The 19,514-nt window shown below is 32.9% G+C and overlaps 2 protein-coding genes across 2 annotated transcripts; both read right to left on the bottom strand.

Annotated features, from left to right (window-relative positions):
• Positions 1 to 3,591: 3,591 nt before the first annotated feature.
• On the bottom strand, positions 3,592 to 4,893 carry LOC123656890 (methyltransferase-like 26). Its single transcript, XM_045592510.1, has 2 exons — positions 4,510 to 4,893; positions 3,592 to 4,431 (listed from the first exon to the last, which is right to left on the bottom strand). The coding sequence occupies exons 1-2, from the start codon at positions 4,626 to 4,628 to the stop codon at positions 3,792 to 3,794; spliced, it is 759 nt and encodes a 252-aa protein (XP_045448466.1). The 5' UTR covers positions 4,629 to 4,893; the 3' UTR covers positions 3,592 to 3,791.
• A 2,780-nt stretch (positions 4,894 to 7,673) lies between these two features.
• Positions 7,674 to 16,328, bottom strand: LOC123669618 (GPI ethanolamine phosphate transferase 1). The gene is made up of 12 exons (XM_045603218.1): positions 16,132 to 16,328; positions 15,607 to 16,059; positions 15,403 to 15,533; positions 14,813 to 15,018; positions 14,070 to 14,568; positions 13,607 to 13,797; positions 12,275 to 12,459; positions 11,552 to 11,778; positions 10,098 to 10,291; positions 9,917 to 10,021; positions 9,173 to 9,364; positions 7,674 to 7,996 (listed from the first exon to the last, which is right to left on the bottom strand). Exons 1-12 carry the CDS (start codon positions 16,326 to 16,328, stop codon positions 7,751 to 7,753), a joined length of 2,826 nt encoding a protein of 941 aa, XP_045459174.1. The 3' UTR covers positions 7,674 to 7,750.
• Between the last annotated feature and the right edge of the window lie 3,186 nt (positions 16,329 to 19,514).

Genomic DNA, 19,514 nt, shown 5'->3' with positions numbered 1-19,514 from the left:
TGACTCTGACTATCAAAAGAAGGGAGCTGTGAACTTGAGAAGTTAATAATTGGATAAGTTTCACTGAAGGCCCTCAACGCCATCGATCACGACCGCTAATAACAATGCCGCGGGCGTTGGACTTGTAGGTGAATTTTGTAGGTAGAACGCATATTTGAGCGCTGTGTGCTCGCAATTATGGTGGCATCATAGATGGAATAAAAAAAAGTTGATAATGCGCGGCCTTTGTTGTTACTGAAGCCACAAAACTCGGCTCCTTCAAGTAAACACACGCGCTCACGTACACATATGCATCAAACTACGCTCATTTTCGTTAGTATCTCACGGGGCCTCGTACAGTAAATGCCGTTCTTTTGTAATTAAATGTGAACAAAAAGTCTGAAGAAATATCGTTTCACACGTAAGTACATACAAAACTTTATATTTTTTGTTATTCCAAAATAATACTGAGGTTATTCGGAACTTCTAATTTCTATGCCCCGAAATGACGTACCAAGGGAGTGTTACCAGTAATTCTTATTTCCATTAGCCCAAAATGCGGGAAGTAAATTGTAGGCAATCATAGAAAAATAATTAAGTAGAAAGTGGACATCATTATTGTTTTTTTTTTTTATCGTGTGATTTTACGTTTTACCTAAATTGAAGTCAATATGAATTTTTAATTCGTTTGTGTTTGTTTAAATTTGTGAATTAACTACTCATATTTTACTATTAAATATCATGATTTTAGGTTTCCAACGAATATTTTAATAGGAGATAGATAGAATAGGTAGCTGCTGTGTGACTGAGCTGAAATGAACTACAAAGACAGCCATCCTCATCTAGTGTGGTTTGTTCAAACCATTTTGATAAAGCTGACATGTACGGTACAAAACGTGGACTTCGCAGAGTACCATTATGTATATACTACTACTTACTACTAGGTATTTTAATGTTGAATTTTTTGTTCTAGGACCTACCGGATGAGTCTAAAATTAGTCGTTAACCAAGATTCAATCTTTGATACACCTAGAAAACATAAACTAAGAGAAAAGTTAAAAAAATAGAAACTTTATTTAAAAAAAAATGTAAAAAAATTAAATAATTACAGCAAAGATTTAGACGTCTTTAAAACAGGAACTTGCCCTTCAGAGGAATCATCAATTACTTAAAAACGCAATTTTCATTGACACAGATTTATATAATTCATTAAATCAAAACATGGTTGCAATAGATTTATTTAACAATTTGAAGCAAAAAAAGGAGTAAATATATTTAAAACTATAAACAGATTTTTATTTTCGCATACCCATTTTACCAATATTAAATTAATTGTGTTTAATCCCATTTAATAAAATTTTCAGGGACTTTTTTTAAAAAGTGTCAACACTTCAGTCACTCACACATATTTAGAAAAGTGGCTTCACTTTTTTGTTCTAAGTGCGTTATCTATTTTTTTACTTGATCTATGGGTGGCATGATAAAAACATGCAGCTGTGGGGGTAGTGAATAAATATTTCACATGGATTGGAGTAAAACTTAATTCAACATGAATTCCGGTGTATTAATTGTTGCGTTTTTTAACGAAACGAATGAGAGCTAATGACTCGGAAAATTCATCAAGTTCTGATGACATTCACAATTTGACATTGACAGTTGCTTTTTCAAATTCCCGCCACGTTTGGATGAAAGCCAACTCTGACCCACCTATATTTTGTAAGCGAAGTGGGCGCTATGTGGTTGCGAACAATAATATCATCTATGACGCCGAGCGATCGCTCGCGACGAATACGAACCTTAGGTGGAACGATAGAAAGGGCATTAAATTCATTGCGGTCGTTCAGTTGAACGCACTTATTGACGAGAAGGAGTATAGATAACAAACACTACCGATGTGATTCCTTAAATTTTTATTTACTAGCTATGCCCGCGACTTCACCCCGTGGAATTTAACAAAAATTTATTGTTCACTTAGCAGTTATAAAATAAGTAAATTTCTAAATAATTGTGTTTGCTCGCAAACGAAAAAAACTGACTTCATATACATCGACGAGTAATATAACGTAGATCGACGAAAAAATAGTCAAGTAACTACTAACTACTAAAAAGTAGTTATCAGATCTCGATAAAATTTATATGTGACCACACGATAAACATCAGCTTTCGATCAAATTAAAAATTATCAAAATCGGTACACCCCGTAAAAAGTCAATGCGGATTTTCAAGAGTTTCCCTCGATTTCTCTGGGATCCCATCATCAGATCCTGGTTTCCTTATCATGGTACTAAACTAGGGATATCTTCCAACAAAAAAAGAATTTTCAAAATCGTTACACCCAGTAAAAAGTTATTACGGATTTTCAAGTTTCCCTCGATTTCTCTGGGATCCCATCATCAGATCCTAGTTTCCTTCATGGTACTAAACTAAGGATATCCCCGTTCCAACAAAAAAGAATTATCAAAATCGGTACATCCAGTAGAAAGTTATGCGATATAATACAACGTAGGTCGACGAAAAAAGCGTCAAATAAAAACGCATTATTAGATATAACTCGAAAAGTTATTGTTAGATCTCAAATAAATTTAAATGGGACCAAATGACACACACCACCTTTCAATTAAAAGAAAATTTGTCGAAATCGCTCCACCCAGTCAAAAGTTCTGAAGTAACATCATAGGCATAGGCCTCTTTCCCCATGTAGGAGAAGGATCAGAGCTTAATCCACCACGCTGCTCCAATGCGGGTTGGCGGATATATTCCCTACTATGAGTAACGATCGCTATCAGGTGTATATGATAACAACCGCGACCGACGGCTTAACGTGCTCTCCGAGGCACGGTGGGGAGACCCACAAGGACTGCACAAACACCCAGACCATGGCAAACACCTGTATGGCCAATACAAATGTATGTCATGTGCGGGGATCGAACCCGCAACCGCCAGTAAAGTAACATACATAAAAAAATACAGTCGAATTGAGAACCTCCTCCTTTTTTGGAAGTCGGTTAAAAAAAGTAGATTTCAAGCAAGTTACTTCTTATTACATCAGCTATCTGCCAGCGAAAGTATCGTCAAAATCGATCCAACCGTTTCAGAGATTAGCCGGAACAAATAGACAGACAGACAAAAATTGTAAAAAATGTTATTTTGTTTTATGTACCGCGTATCCTTATATCCGTATTATGCATTTAGTACAAAGCGGCTATTTTAATATTACAAACAGACACTCAACAATTTTATTTATTTGTATAGATAAGTGTTTTTGCATTGTATATATATATATATGTAATATGCGACCTATAGACGTTCTGCAAAAACTAGAAGCTAAACTAATTTAAATTATCAAAATGTTCTAGAATGAAAAAACACAAAATAAATTTTCACCTGTAATAACTTCAACTTGTTGCTTAAGACAAGGATAAATATGTATATTCTGATATATATGTAATTAATCATATTAATATTTACTAGCAACAGTAACAAGTTTAGCTTTCTTTTATATGTATTTGATAATATGTAGTCTACTGCATTTTGCATTTTCAAATTACAGTTAATTCTTTTACTTTAACTTTCCTGAGATTAATTTTTAATTAAGGATAAAATAAAGACAGATTATTAATTAATTCAATATTATATAATAATAAATTTCTATTAATGATAACCCAGGTTAAATTGTAAAAAGCTTAGACCTTATGAAGTATTTAGCATTTTTTTCCTACATAAATTAATTTAAAATAATAAAGAACACAACATTTTGGTGGTTATAAGCAAAGATGAATAACAATGGTATTGTTGTAAAATGTCACATCTGCTTAATCTTTTTTCCATATCAATGTCATGTTGTTTGCAGGCATTTCTACTGTATCTATTAATGATAAGTTATTTTCATCTCCTAATTTTATTAAATCATTTATGTCTCTTATACCCCACAAAGGATTTCTTGCTTTTAAAGAAGCATCAAAATCAATATTACTTTGTGGTGTTATCACCCCGTCCTTACTATAAGGTCCATAAGTAATCATTAAAGCTTCTGGTTTTAAATAGTTTCCAGCGTTTTCAAATAAGCCAATAGTGCATTCAAACGGAGTAATATGAATCATATTAGAATTATACATATAATCAATTGAGTTTTCATCAAAACCATAATATGATAGTTTGTGCTGAATATCAATTATCATAGGTTTTAAAATATTTTGTGTGGGGCAGTTTGTAGCATAGAAGGTTAAGCTTCCAAGAACATTTTTATCAACTTCGGATGGTTGAAATTTTACTCCTGGAAAATGAGGAGCAAAATGTGCTACATGCTGACCAGTGCCTGAAGATATTTCGAGAAATAAAGGGCTTTCATCCTCAATTTGGTCAATATCACATATGATAAATCGTTTTAAAACTTGTAGTATAGGATCTTTGTTCCTCGATGCTGCTGGAGCAATCATTTTCTCTCCATTGTATCTGTAAAATTTTAAAATAAACAGTATTTATAGCTTTCTTAATTGAAACTTTCTTTCAGTGATAGGGCCAAATACTTACACTTCATTTCCGTGATTAACGCATATGTTACAAGCGATATCTTTTGTTTTCGACATAGGTCTCTCAATTATATTCAACAGTTCTAGAATTAGTTCTCTATTAAAGATTTTTTTGAACATACACAAAAATTGTCAGATGGTACAATATAAAGCAAAATCAATGATTATAAAAGCACCAGTAGTATAACTTATTTATATAATACTAAAAATTCAATCCAATTTTAATATGTTCTGTTAATTTTTGCAACAAGAATCATTAACCAGGTACATTTATTTTAATTCTTCAGTTCGGGTGGCTTGTCGGGTGGTTTGCAAAATTTATGACTTTTAAAGTTGGTTCTACTTCTAACCACAGAGTACATTATATATGGTTCTGTCAGTTCAGTTCAGTAACTGAACTGAAAGTTTCAGATACACACTTTGGCGGTAAAATTGTAATGTCATTTTAGTGGATACTAAATAGTATTATTACCTGCTAAAAATAGTTTACGAGAGGATAAAGGTAAGCAGAACACACAGAAATATCAGCGGTATAATTGTGATGTAGAAATACATCAGTATGCAAAATAGGCAAGAAATAGTATTACTGTAGGTATAATATATTTTATTTTATTTTTGACTTATTTGTTTTAGATACGTAATTTATTCATACGAATTTTATAATTATTTTACCAGAATGTCCCGTAAAGTGGCAGATAGAGACATAGAAAAACTTCTGGCGGCTTTAGAGGATGGAAATATTTCTAAGGATGGCTTGGAAGATGAAAGCGAAGATGAAGAAACCTTTTTCGCTAATGAAAGAGAAATAATTCGAGAGCTGGAAGACGAGGATGCAGAGGATCATGAAGATCGTATCTATAGTGATTCACCACTGGTTCAAGATTTGCCTGGCCCATCAAGTCAAATTATTATTTCATTACCCAGGCAAGAAGATCATGAAAATTATGTAGAGTTTGATAAAAGGAAACTCATTTGGAAAAAAGACAGTTTGTTGTATGACGAATCGAAATTAATTCACCACCCAAGCACAACAGACTCTGCTATAACTGAACTTGATACACCATATAAATGTTTTTTGCACTACTTCACACCTGAGTTTCTTCAAAAAATTGTAGATGAAACCAACTTATATGCAGTACAAAAAACCCTTCAATATCTTTCACTATTACTGTTGGGGAGTTAAAAAAATTCATGGGAATTCTTTTATTTATGTCAGTAGAGCATTTCCCTAGTGTACGCTCATACTGGCATTCCAAGTTTGGGTACGATCCTGTAAAGAGCGCAATGCCGGTATATTTGAGATGATTAGGAGCTACTTACATTTCAACGATAATATAATAAACATCTTCCGCGAGACCATTCCGATCACGATCGCCTCCATAAGATTCGGCCTGTGATAGAACAGCTAAATACGACATTCTCATCAGTTGCAATAGACCAACGACTTTCGATAGATGAGCAGATTTGTTCAACTAAAATTGCACATTTCCTAAAGCAATATTTACCAAATAAACCTCACAAGTGGGGTTATAAGCTTTTTGTTCTCTGTAATCTTATATCTCTTGGGATATGCTTACAGATTTGAGGTCTATTCTGGACAAGAAGAAAAAAAAAGACAAACCAGCCGATGAGCCTGATCTCGGAATAACAAATAACGTCCAAGGATGAACAATCATATTGTATTCTTCGATAATTTTTACACATCCCTGCCTTTGGTAAATTATTTGAATAAACAGGGAATACAGTGTGTCGGAACTATTCAGCAAAACAGGCTACCGAATTGTCGACTCCCTGACAAAAAGGAACTTATGAAAACTCCTGTTCCGAGAGGTACATATGAGGAACGCATTTCCCATTCAGATGGAGTAGACTTTTCGGCCACCGCGTGGAAAGACAATAAAGTCGTCACTCTTTTATCGACTTATGTTGGTGCTGAGCCGGTTGGAAATGTATCAAGATACGATATGAAGGCTAAACAAAAAATTGACATCCCTTGTCCCAAAATTGTGCAAGAGTACAATATGCATATGGGCAGAGTCGATCTGGTGGGTAGCTATTTAGGACGCTATTGGATTCGAATAAAGAGCCGAAAATGGTATTTACGCTTGTTTTATCATTTACTGGACCTCACTACAATCAACTCATGGGTGCTTATGAAAAAAAAATCTAACTGCTAAAGTTGTATCAAAAAAGCAACTGCCTAATCTTGGGGAGTTTCGTAATTGTTTGGCTGACACACTGTGTAATACAGGTATGCCTGGTGGTAGTAAAAGAGGGCGCCCCAGTACTTCCTATCGAGAACGCGAGCTTCAAATAAAAAAGCAAAAAGGTCCGCAACATCCGCTCCCATCAAAAGATGTGCGCGTAGATGGATTCGAACATTGGCCTGTATTTGCCAATCGATTACGGTGCAAGATGCCCAATTGTAAGGGCACCACACAATGGTCGTGTACCAAATGTAATGTACCGTTGTGTCTAAATCAGAGAAATAACTGTTTCAAAGGTTTTCATTCACTGCAGTAAGCCTAATTCGAAGACAATCGTTCATAGAATAGTACTTAGGCTTCATTTTTAATAGTAACCATAATGCATAGTGATGTAGATCTACATCAGTAAGTTTTTTTTTTATAAAAATATACTTTTTCGATTAAAAATATTTTTTTCTTTATTTTTCCCTTAATCTATATTTAATTATCTACCTGTTTCAATTTATTGTATTCAAAAAGGAAAAATCATGCATTTAAGGGTTAATATCTCTATGTGTAAATAAGTGTTTTTATGTAAATCTTTTCTGGGTGGTGTACAATAAAGCATATTCTATCTATCTATCTAGGGTCGTCACCGAGCTTGCGATGCTTTTGGTGTTGCAGACGCCTATCCACGGTATCTACGGTAATCGCTTACTATCAAGTGAGCCGTAGGTACGGTTTTTTGCCGACCTAGTTATATATACTGAAAAAAAGTAGTTTTTCTCAACATTATAACTTTACAATACCGTTATAGACAGAAGTTACAAATACATTATAGACACTGTACAGATGAAAACGCAGAAAAAAAATAGTTTACCCTCTCTTGGTTTTATTTCCCACATAAATGAGCAATTACTATAAGAGTATACATTATTTTTAAATATAAAAATTGTCAAGAAAAAATTATACGACCATGTTTATTTTAGAAAAAATATAATCTGTTAATAAATTAGAAACAACTGTTATTTAAACATTAATTAATCGACGACATGACTAGGGTGCCTTCTTTCTAGTTTTAAAAACTTTATTTATCAAATAAATTATTTCCGTATCTGTTAATAGTTTTGCGACTTCATTTATTAAAATGACAAAAAGTGTTATGAGTTGTACTATAACATATTGAGATATGGAGGTTCCTATCTCAAGCCAGCTTCCAATATTTTTAACATGGAAGAGCATGTAGAGTCCCATTATATTTGAAAATATTAGAACAATCATATTTAAATAACCGATCGGCGCCTGAAACAAAACATTTATATTAGATACAAATTAAAAAATAGAATACGCGATGGTGGAATGGTCACAGCACTGGTTTTTAGCTGTTGCGCTGGCGGTTGCGGGTTCTATCCCCGCACATGTCAAATATTTGTATTGGCCATACAGATGTTTGCCGTGGTCAAGGTTAAGCCGTCGGTCCCGGTTATTATCATGTACCTACACTTGATAGCGATCGCTACTCGTAGTAGGAAATATATCCGCCAACCCGCATTACAGCAGCGTGGTGTAATAAGCTCTAATCCTTCTACTACATGGGGAAAGTGGCCAATGCCAGGCAGTGGGATATTATAGGCTGAAGCGTAAAATATAATTATATCTATACAAATAAATAAAATTGAAGTGTCTGTTTGTAATATTAAAATAAGCGCTTTTTACTAAACGCGTATTACCAAAATAACATTTTTTATAATTTTTGTTTGTCTGTCTGTTTGTTCCGGCTTATCTCTGAAATGGCTGGACCGATTTTAACGGGACTTTCACTGATAGATAGCTGATATAATAAGGAGTAACTTAGGCTACTTTTATTTTAGAAGTTTATTTATTTTATAAGTCTGCGAACTGAACAATAACTTTTTTGTTAAATTCTACGCGGACGAAGTCGCGGACACAGCTAGTAATAAATAAAATTCAGGACATTAAGGGTCTGTTTCGCCGGTTTATGATAAAATTTACATGCTAAATATCATGTAAGTAGATTAAATAATAATTTACGAGTTTTGAAGGGGTCAAATGATGAGGACTGCGGTTAAAAGGGAAGATTAGCGCTACTTGGGGAGGCCTTTGTCTAGCTGAGGACTGCGAAAGGCTGAAGCGAGCGAAGATGTCAAAAGTAGCTCGAAATCGTTAATCGTTCCACGAGTTGTTGCCAGTTAATTTTTTTAACTTTGCTCGACTGCGTGTCCAGATGCGCATATATATATTTTCCTGTTTCATTTCAACTTATAAACTACAACTTTTTGAAATGGTATAAATAAAATAAAATTTGATGATGAAAATGAATGTCATGAAATTTTATCTGTTGGTTAACTTTATACATCAGATAATTTTCTCGGCAACTTATGAACATAGATCCTAAAATTTCGACATTTTGATAGAATTTAAATACTTATTACTTATATTACTTTATTATTACTTTACCTTTGTCAAATGTTGAATTGCTCTGAAAGTACAGGCTACACATAGAAATGGACATAACGTCTTTAACAAAATTAATGTTGTTATAACAAAGGGCTGGAACGAAGTGGTAAAACATAAAACCCATCTAACTTCAAATGAATTAAGTGATGCTATATTTCCAGTGCCAAAGTATGCTAAAATTATGTACAAAGTCTGAAAATATTTATAAGGAATAATTATACAGAAAATAACGAGTCTTCGCTATCACTTGTAATCAGTAAAAGTCTTTCGGACTTTACTTCGATTGGTCAATTCGAAAAGTAATTGTAATGTATCACAATTTTACTGGTCAAAACAACGAGTGTGGCTAAGCTAAGTGACAGCAATGAGTCATTACTTATATACATATACTAGCTGACCCCGCAAACATTGTTTTGCCATATATGTTATTAACCCCATTAATCCCCCTTCATTATAACATAGGGGTATGAAAAATAGGTGTTGGTCGATTCTCAGACCTACCCGATATGCACACAAAATTGTATAAAAATCTGTTCAGCCGTTTCGAAGAAGTATGTTAACTAACATTGTGACACGAGAATTTTATATATAAGATGTACTATAGGGAATAGACTATATATATTATGTACAATATCAATTCTAGTTCAAAACCTTAAACGTTTGACTTTATTATGAAATTCATTAACACAGACGTGATGTTTTTTTCAAAACTGATAAAATTTGTACACATATATAAAAGGATACAAAAAAGAAAGCTCGTCTAAAGTCATGGCTATTTATACTTCTTCCCATAGAAGCTAAAACTTTTTCGCTAGTAATATCTTCAATGGCAAAGCTTCTTTCAATTAGCTGAAATAAAACGTAATATATAATATCAATTGCTTAATACTGTTAATTCTTAATGTTATTAAATTTATTATTATACCTTAACTTTTCTTTCATTAAGAAGGTCAAATTCGATGAACATCCAACTGTTTACGTTTATAATCAATGCAATCATGAATAAGCCCTCGTGTGCCACCGATAAGAGAAGATAAAAATTAAGAATAGAAGCATTTATGCCCATTAGTCTATTTATAATGTTCTTTGAGTAAAACATTGGGATTAATGGCAGCACAACTGTAACAAAGACATTTGAATTATTGAGGTACGACACAGCAGGGTATATCCTGCTCAAAATCTGGAGCAGCTCGACTGGGGTAGTATCTGGACCATGAAGATTACAGCTAAATAAAACTTCTCTCAAGAAGTGTTGTGTAATTGGTTACTGTAGTAAGTAAGGTGGCCAGAGTATCTGGATTTAAGGGTAGAGTCCGCAACGCGCTTGTGATGCTTCTGACGTTGCAAGCGTTTATAAGCTACGGTCATCGCATACTATCAGATGAGCCGTACGATTGTTTGCTGACCTAGTCGTACAAAAAGTACATAATTACATATTAAAAGTAAAATGACGCTTCAGCCTGTAATATCCCACTGTTGGGCATAGGCCTCTTTCCCCGTGTAGGAGAAGGATCAGAGCTTAATCCACCACGCTGCTCCAATGCGGGTTGGCGGATATATTCCCTACTATGAGTAACGATCGCTATCAGGTGTACATGATAACAACCGCGACCGACGGCTTAACGTGCTCTCCGAGGCACGGTGGGGAGACCCACAAGGACTGCACAAACACCCAGACCATGACAAACACCTGTATGGCCAATACAAATGTATGTCATGTGCGGGGATCGAACCCGCAACCGCCAGCGCAACCGGCACAATCCATAGCTGTGACCATTGCGCCAACGCGGCGTCAAAAGTAAAATACGTATGACATATAAAATATAGTAGTTTCTTTTACACTGTCTGTCTGTCTGTACGGTATTTTTGCATTTTTGGGATTCATATTTTGAAAAAAGTACAGTCACTTCTTATCAAGTGCCTAAATTAAAAACACGTCACCGAACATGGGACCGAGTATAACAGCGTATATTAAATTCGCACAAGACAATGTATTGTGCATTGCACAAGTATAAACTTTATCTATACTAATATTATAAAGCTGAAAAATTTGTTTGTTTGTTTGAACGCGCTAATCTCAGGAACCACTGCATTTGAAAAGTTCTTTCAGTGTTAGATAGCCCATTCATCGAGGAAGGCTATAGGCTATATATGATCACGCTAAAATCGATAGGAGCAGAGCAGCAATGAAGAATGTTTCAAAATCGAGTTTTTTTTTCCTTTTGAGAGCATCACCAGTTAGCCCAAAGAAACTGTTCCACGCGGACGAAGTCGTGGGCAGAAGCTAGTATACCATATATGGAGGTTACTTAATTAATATAGAATATTATAAGCAATAAATAATTAAAAAATTAGTCTAAAGATTCGAAAGTTGCCTACCTGATATAATCCAACATATTAATTGTAAAACTTGAGAATTAGGAGCTTTTGATTCATATTTCTTTGATTGAATATAAATAATTAGCAAGGATATAAGCAAAAGAAATTGTTGTCCAACACTTATGATAATTTCTCTTTGTGTACTTTCTTTTTGAGATGTAGCATCAATTAGATACTTTTTAATGTATAATCCATGTAACAAAAACCATATCAGTGCAGCTAAAATTCTGAAATTAAACAGAATGACTATTAATATGTATAAAAGACTAAAAAATTGCTAAAGTAATTAGCCATACTAGTAGTATGTTATGGTATACACTCGTATGGTCGGCCGGAATCTATAGTACCTAGACCTATCACCGGTGACACTGTAAAGGCCAGTAGGGCCAATATCACATTAATTTAAAAAAAAATGGTGTATATAGTAGTGTAGTATAAACATTATGTCGAATAAAAATTTATAGAAGGGACTAATTTTGATCTATACTAATATTATAAAGCTGAAGTGTTTGTTTGTTTGAACGCGCTAATCTCAGGAACTACTGGTCTGATTTCAAAAATCCTTTCAGTGTTAGATAGCCCATTTATCGAGGAAGGCTATAGGCCATTTTTTTCAAGTTGACGCGTGGGAAACCGCGGGTTACAGCTAGTATGTGATAAGAATGTATGGAAACCAAATAGGTGCAAAAGTGATGGTTGTTATGTAAAATGAGCATTACTTACACTAATTCAATCCATATATCTTTTCCCACTACTGGCATGAATGAAAAAATACTTAGAGACACACATCCAACTGTCCATGTTATGCTTAAAGGTATGTTCAAATATATTGATGAGGAAAAGAAGGGCCACAAGCTCATACCAAAAAGCGGTATACTCAATACCCATCTATGAGTTAGCGCTACTGCCTTAAAAGATGAATGTTATTTGTTAGAAATATTTAAAATATACTACTAAAATTATAAAGTTCTAGATTTTGTTTGGTTCAATTTGCTAATATCAGGAACCACTTGTTTGCAATTCAAGAGTCCTTCAGCGTTAGATAGCCCATTTATACAGCGTGACTATAGACCATTAATAACAACAATAGGATAGAATGTCGCAAAACTTGAGAAAAAAAAATTACTTTTAATAGTATAACATTTTATGAGACAATATGAACATTTGTATGCAAAAAATGAATGAAGTTATGGATAACAGCTAGTATAGTTCGCGTCATGTAAAAAGAACGCTGAAAGAAACTGGAGTTGCGCGGAGCGTTTGCGCATGGGTATATTCGCACACAAAAGTACTACTGTTTTATTTTTTAATTAGGCTTTCACTTGTGGCTTCGTATAATGGTTATTGGTAGGTACATTAAAAAATACTAGAAATACCAGTGCGAATAATTCGGACTAAATAAGTATAACAATTATCACTTTACAAAATTACAATTTTTTTAAACAAAAGCAATAACAGATTTTTTAGTTATTGAAATGTCGTATTCAAAAATATTAATTATTTGTACTCTCGATATTCGTATCTTAATAGTTTTTATGTGTTTAAAATGATAAATTCATATTTATTTTTTAGTGAAATAAATAGTAAATAGAGTTTTACAAGTGTCCGTATGCTAATGTGTTGTGAAAGTAAGTGATAAATGCGGAAAAACGTGAATTACGATTGACAGTGGTTTGTTTACCAAATAAGACTGTTCCAAAAAATGGACAGTACGAAAACGTTTTTTCAAGAGTTGGCAACACTTTAAAAAGCCTTTGCGCATTTTGACAGCCAGTGTTCCTTTTACATGACGCGAATTAAATATTGTAAATAATTTTTCTCACTTCTCTATGTAAAACTATTTCGTAATTTAAAACTTTTGTGGGCGATAGTACTTTGAGTCGACGTTGAATTATCCAACCAATAGCACACCGGCAAGCAAGCATATGACACGTGATAAACACGGCCGCCCCCTACCCCATACCACCAAATAGACCGATAAATCGCTTCTGCGCAGCTTCAAGGCCAGCGTTCTTTTTACTTCTTTAATTTAAGGCAATTATTGTTAATTCTTACCAAAGAGAATGATCCAAAAATGTAGCATAATCCTTCAACACCCAACATATATATTTTTTTATTACTTTTTAACATATCCATAGTTTCTAACCAGAAATTAAAGGGTGTTAAGGTCACTTTCCATAAGAAAATTGGCATCAAAAAATATATATGGTACTGCAATGGCAAACTTTGCACTAGAACGTAAACATGTTTATATTATATATAAGCAGAAAAATAGGTTAAGCTTCAATACTTTTTTCTATTGAAATAACAAAAATTGAAACAATAACACAGACTTTGATTAGAAATCAAATAATCGTCAAATAAATAAGTATTATTAATGAAGTAGGTAGTATTTAAAAGACAATTGGAATAAAACATTTAAACTCAAAAATATACATTAAAATTTTACTTTTAAATTTCTCAACTTTTTTTTATTGTAACTTGCTATTGAAAATATAAAATAAATTATGAAGAAAATAAATAGACATACCAAATACAATTAAAAATAACAGTACAGCCATAATTGTAAGAAACAATGTTATTACATTATTCATTAATTTGCCGACTCTCCTGTGGTGTAAATTACACTCAGCCTTAACGAATATTTTTTGTTTTATTATTACTTTCAACAAGTACATTATCCAACCCATAAATGAAAGAGCAACGGTAATTAATAATGGTCTTTGGTAGTAATTGTGGTAATAATTAAGCCCATTTAAGCTCAACTGCATAATTTCTTCACTTAGGACAATAACTTGTTCATATTCCTCATTATTTAACATCTTTTCCATAACTTCAATAGTTTCTTTCACTTTTTTGCTATCAAAAATAAAAGGTTGATATATTAATTTTATAGCATTTGCTTCAACATCTAATCGCTTCTTATCATATTGGGCGATCATTTGTCTGCAGTTACTATAAAATGCTTTAGCTTTATCTTCTATTGACATATTTAGAAGTTTAATTGGGAGTCGCCCCTAAAAATTTTAAAATAAAAAAAATTAAACAATAGGGAAACAGATCTTTATAGATCAAAAAAAATTTTTTTTTAATAATGTATTTATGTATTTAACAGTTAATTTCACATACTAAATTATATAAAGTATATATTGTGGTTCTCCTTGAAAGAGGTTTCAGTTACAAACAGAAATTAGAGGGGGCAGACTTATAATATTGTGTGTATTAAAGTAAAATTTGTTTACATTTTTAAGTAATACTTACAATTGAATTTACTGGTACAGGTATTGAAAGTAAAGTAGATATCAGCGGTGTCAAATCAGCTTGATCTATATCAAAGCGATGATCTTGTGACATTGAATTGGTTTCTGGATCTAATTGTGTATGTTTTGTTTCAATTTGTTTTACTCCAGAACCCCACAGTACATAAGGAGTCTGTGTTTCATGTTCGTCACCGGTCCCATGAGAACCTGGGAAAATAGTCATATATAAACTTTTGTACACTTTTTTGAGAAAATTACATTAATTGCTTCAATATAAGGTTAATTTTTTTACCATACAGTTACTGATATTTTACTACTTCATACACTATTGTATGTATATCAGATGATAATAAAACTTTATATTTTTACTTGAAATATATAAGTTCATTAAAGCTGAGTTTACTGTTGAATCTTTACAATTATTACCTTACTTACCAGACATTTGCTATAGTTGAAAAATGAATTCAAATTTTTGACTAGAACATATAATTTCTTTTTTTTTTTTTTTGAGAGGCTTAATAAGCCAAAGTTAAATATATGTATAAACTAAAAACGTTTATTGTAACTGAACTTATAATATTTTAACATTACCCCAATCAGTCATTCCATGGTCTGATGTCATCAAAAATGTTGTTCTGCCATCATTATTATAGAAATCTTTAACTAATTTTTCAATTTCTATAATTTGTTCATCTACAAATTTTATTGTTGTCAAGAAATTCCTGCAATCGTTTCAACCTAAATTATTTTAGGTATTAAAATTTATTTGTTGTTATTATTGTTTATTTTACTCACTGTGTTTTTGGTTTATGTGTGTGTCCTGATGTATCGGTGCCTAATAAATGCAAAAATAACACAATTTTCTTACTTTTAAGTTTTATATTTAAAATATTATCATGTTTAGCTCTCTCAAAAAATAATTTCACTTTTGTGAAAACCCAGTCATCCAAAAGTGTAGTATTTTTATTAGAACTAAAAGATTGATTATAGGGATCAAATTTATCTATAAAAATATGATTTGTGGATCCCTTTGTAAATATTTCTAATATGTCATATGTGCCCCAACCCCATGTAAACTGTGTTTGATTAAACACTGAATCAAAATCAACGGGGTTTTCCTTCCAGCCCTTGGCTATTGCAGAGGGATCTTCATAAAAACCTGCAATAATTGCAACATGACCAGGCCGTGACTCTGTTGGAACACGTGTGTTGGATATACCCCATCTACCATTGTTATTTGCTATTTCTCTGCAATTTATTAAAAAGTTATTATTATTTGCACAAGGTATGTATAACATAATACGAACTGATTATTGGTACCTAAGGTAAGACATAGTTGTATAATTGACGAATGATTCAGCTCTGAGCCCGTCAACAACGAATAAAACTAAGCGATCAGCTGGAGCCACATGGTTTGGCTGATATACATCTACATTTTTAACGATGGGCGATTTGAAGTAGATGTCGAAGATAGATAATAAAAACACAACATGAATGAATATTGCTGTGAAAAACATTATGACAAAGATATATTGATCAATCTGAAGTACAAATACTCTTCAGGTCTACAGTCAAAAACTATTTGTTTATCATTTTTAGCTAACAATAAATTAAACTATTTATATTTTTTATGATCATTTCATAATTACACATTCGAACTACGAGTATCAAATTGGTGTTTATTTTGTTAAGAGTTATTAACTTTTAAAATATTTATTTTAAAAATAATGTTTGTTTTTATTAACGCAGATGTCATTTTTCGTTTTGATCTCCATGGTTTTGATTTTGATCATGGAGCCATTGTTGCCAACTCTCAAAAATTTATGCCCCTACTAGGGAATCCCCCTAATTTTTTTTATTATTTTTAAAATAAATAATTAAATATTTTTAAATAAATAATACATTAAAAATAATTAATAAATAGTATAATATCATTAAACAAATAATAGTATATTTTTGACAATACTCTTTTTCTCTAACATTAGCTATTTTAACGAATGCTTTGCTGATAAACGTATGAATTGAACAAGCAAATAACTAATAATAATCAACATATTTGTAGTAAACATAAACGCAGTTTAACCTCGCGTTTTATTTAACCCTGCTTTCTTAGTAACAAGCGATCGCACTAGATGTCGCTAAGGCGGTATGTACAAAAATGAATATATGATTCGCTTCTCGCTAGATTGGATTATCCCAGGGTCTATTCTATTACACCTTTATTTTACTTATTTTGAAATAAAAAATAAAAGAATATTTTAAGTTATAAAAATCCCTAAAAATACCCCTACAAATATGACACCCCTAAAAAACCTCATCCCACTTTTTTTCCCCTAAATTTGGGGAGAAAACCCCTAAGTTGACAACAATGCGTGATGGAGCTTAGAGAGATCCATGGTCTCTCTATGCTCCATTTCCATGGTTTTGATAGCACAGCTTATACAAAAATTCTAGTTGACAACTCGAGTAAACGATTATTAACTAGTCAGTAAAACCTAGTCAATAAAAATAAAGTTCAATTAAATACATGATAAAAATGCAATTAATACAATAAAATAAAATATCAAAATATACAAATTTAAAACATAGTCAATAAAACATAATTAAAATTACATAACTCATAAAAATGCGATTCGTCAAACAATAAAAGGAAAATAAAATATCAATGTCAAAACAAATAAAACCGATTTCAATTTAATTCGTATGAGACGACTCCAGTTACGATCCTCGTATCAAACTATCGAAAGTCTAACGATTCAAATAGCACATAATTATATACATATGAATAAAAATATTTATATGAAAATATATTCTAGTTAAGTCAGGACAGAAAAAAACATGGTTTGCTCTAGTTACATTAAGTTCCGCTCCGATGATTTAATTATATTTAAATATCTCTATTCTGTATGATATCGTATATAATTGCTAGAATTGGCGTATCATACGCCTCTCCTCACTTAGAAAGAAAACTGCCCGAAGCCTATAAAACCAATTCGCACCCTTAATAAAACAAAGATGTAACTCAAAAATCGCAATTTGTGGGAATTGGCGTTTGAAGTTTAGCACTTTTTCCGCATTGTGTTTGATTAAAAATTACCAATTACTTGTAATGCTTTTAATGACTTTTATTATTGATATCAGTAGTTTAAAGTACAGAGATTAATAGAATAATAGAAAAACAACTGTGTTAAAATCTATAATAGCTGTAAAATGGAGATGAAAAAAAAGTTCCGACTTAAATCTCTTTATGCCAAAAATTACTTAATAATTTAGGTAGTATTTCAAAAAAAATCTCTTTAGTATTAAAACATAACAAAAGGTTTTAAAAATAAATCACAATGTTTCGTTTTATGATTATTTAATTGTAATTATGATGTTGTATGTACTAATGCATCATTTTTTTATAAAACGAAAACTGAAATTTATCACCTTTTTTTTAAATTAAACAAATTTTTATTAATCATCCGATATTTATATATCTCTTTATGGCTACAAATATTGTTTTTTAAACAAAACAAAAACTATACACTATTATAAGAATTAGGTACAATTAGTCTCTAGTACTGTGTGGCTACGGGTACTGTGTGGCTACGGGTACTGTGTGGCTACGGTACCAAAGAATATAGCCACCCCCTCTCTTCCCGTGGGTGTCGTAAGAGGCGACTAAGGGATAACACAGTTCCACTACCACCTTGGAACTTAAAAAGCCGACCGGTGGCGGGATAACCACCCAACTGCTGGCTTTGAAATACACAGGCCGAAGACGGGCAGCAGCGTCTTCGGTGCGACAAAGCCAGTACTGCGGTCACCAACCCGCCTGCCCAGCGTGGTGACTATGGGCAAAACACATGAGTTCACGCTATTTTTGGTGTAAACTTGTGGAGGCCTATGTCCAGCAGTGGACTGTATAGGCTGTAATGATGATGATGAGTCTCTAGTAAATATCTCCTAAAATCACAAATAATTACTAACCACAAATAATCTAATATATAAAATTCTCGTGTCGCGGTGTTTGTAGTTAAACTCCTCCGAAACGGCTAGACCGATTCACACGAAATTTTGTGTGCATATCGGGTAGGTCTGAGAATCGAACAACATCTATTTTTCATACCCCTAAGTTATCATATATGGCAAAACAACGTTTGCGGGGTCAGCTAGTAAATAGTATAAAAATCAGCAGTCTCTTCTTTCTTATATTGTCTATCATCTTGTTTTTGCTCATTGTTTGAATTATCATATGATACACATATATCACACTGACCTTTTTTTGGTTGGTGAAACCCTAAGTTAAATACCGTCGGAATGAATATTTTCTGCACATTTGAATCGTCTCGCCATAAGACTCGACGAATTCCAACCACCAGAGCAGGTTGGGTTTCGAAATGACTACAACACCGTAGACCACATCCATACTGTTCGACAGATTATTCAAAAGACAGAGACATATAATCAGCCGCTGTGTATGGAATTTGTGGACTGCGAGAAAGCCTTCAACTGTGTCGAGACCTGGGCTGTCCTGGACTCTCTGCAGAGATGTCATATCGAGTGGCGATATATCGTGGTACTGAGATGTATGTACGACGCAACGACGATGACCGTTCATGTCCAGGACCAGAGAACAAGACCTATTTCCCTGTGGCGTGGGGTAAGACAGCAAGATGTAATATCACCGAAACTGTTTACCACTGCGCTGGAGGATATCT

Source organism: Melitaea cinxia, chromosome 1 (assembly GCF_905220565.1).
Source record: "Melitaea cinxia chromosome 1, ilMelCinx1.1, whole genome shotgun sequence".
Lineage (NCBI taxonomy): Eukaryota > Metazoa > Arthropoda > Insecta > Lepidoptera > Nymphalidae > Melitaea > Melitaea cinxia.
Note: the sequence above shows the minus strand (reverse complement) of the source record. Positions and strands in the feature narration are given on the sequence as shown.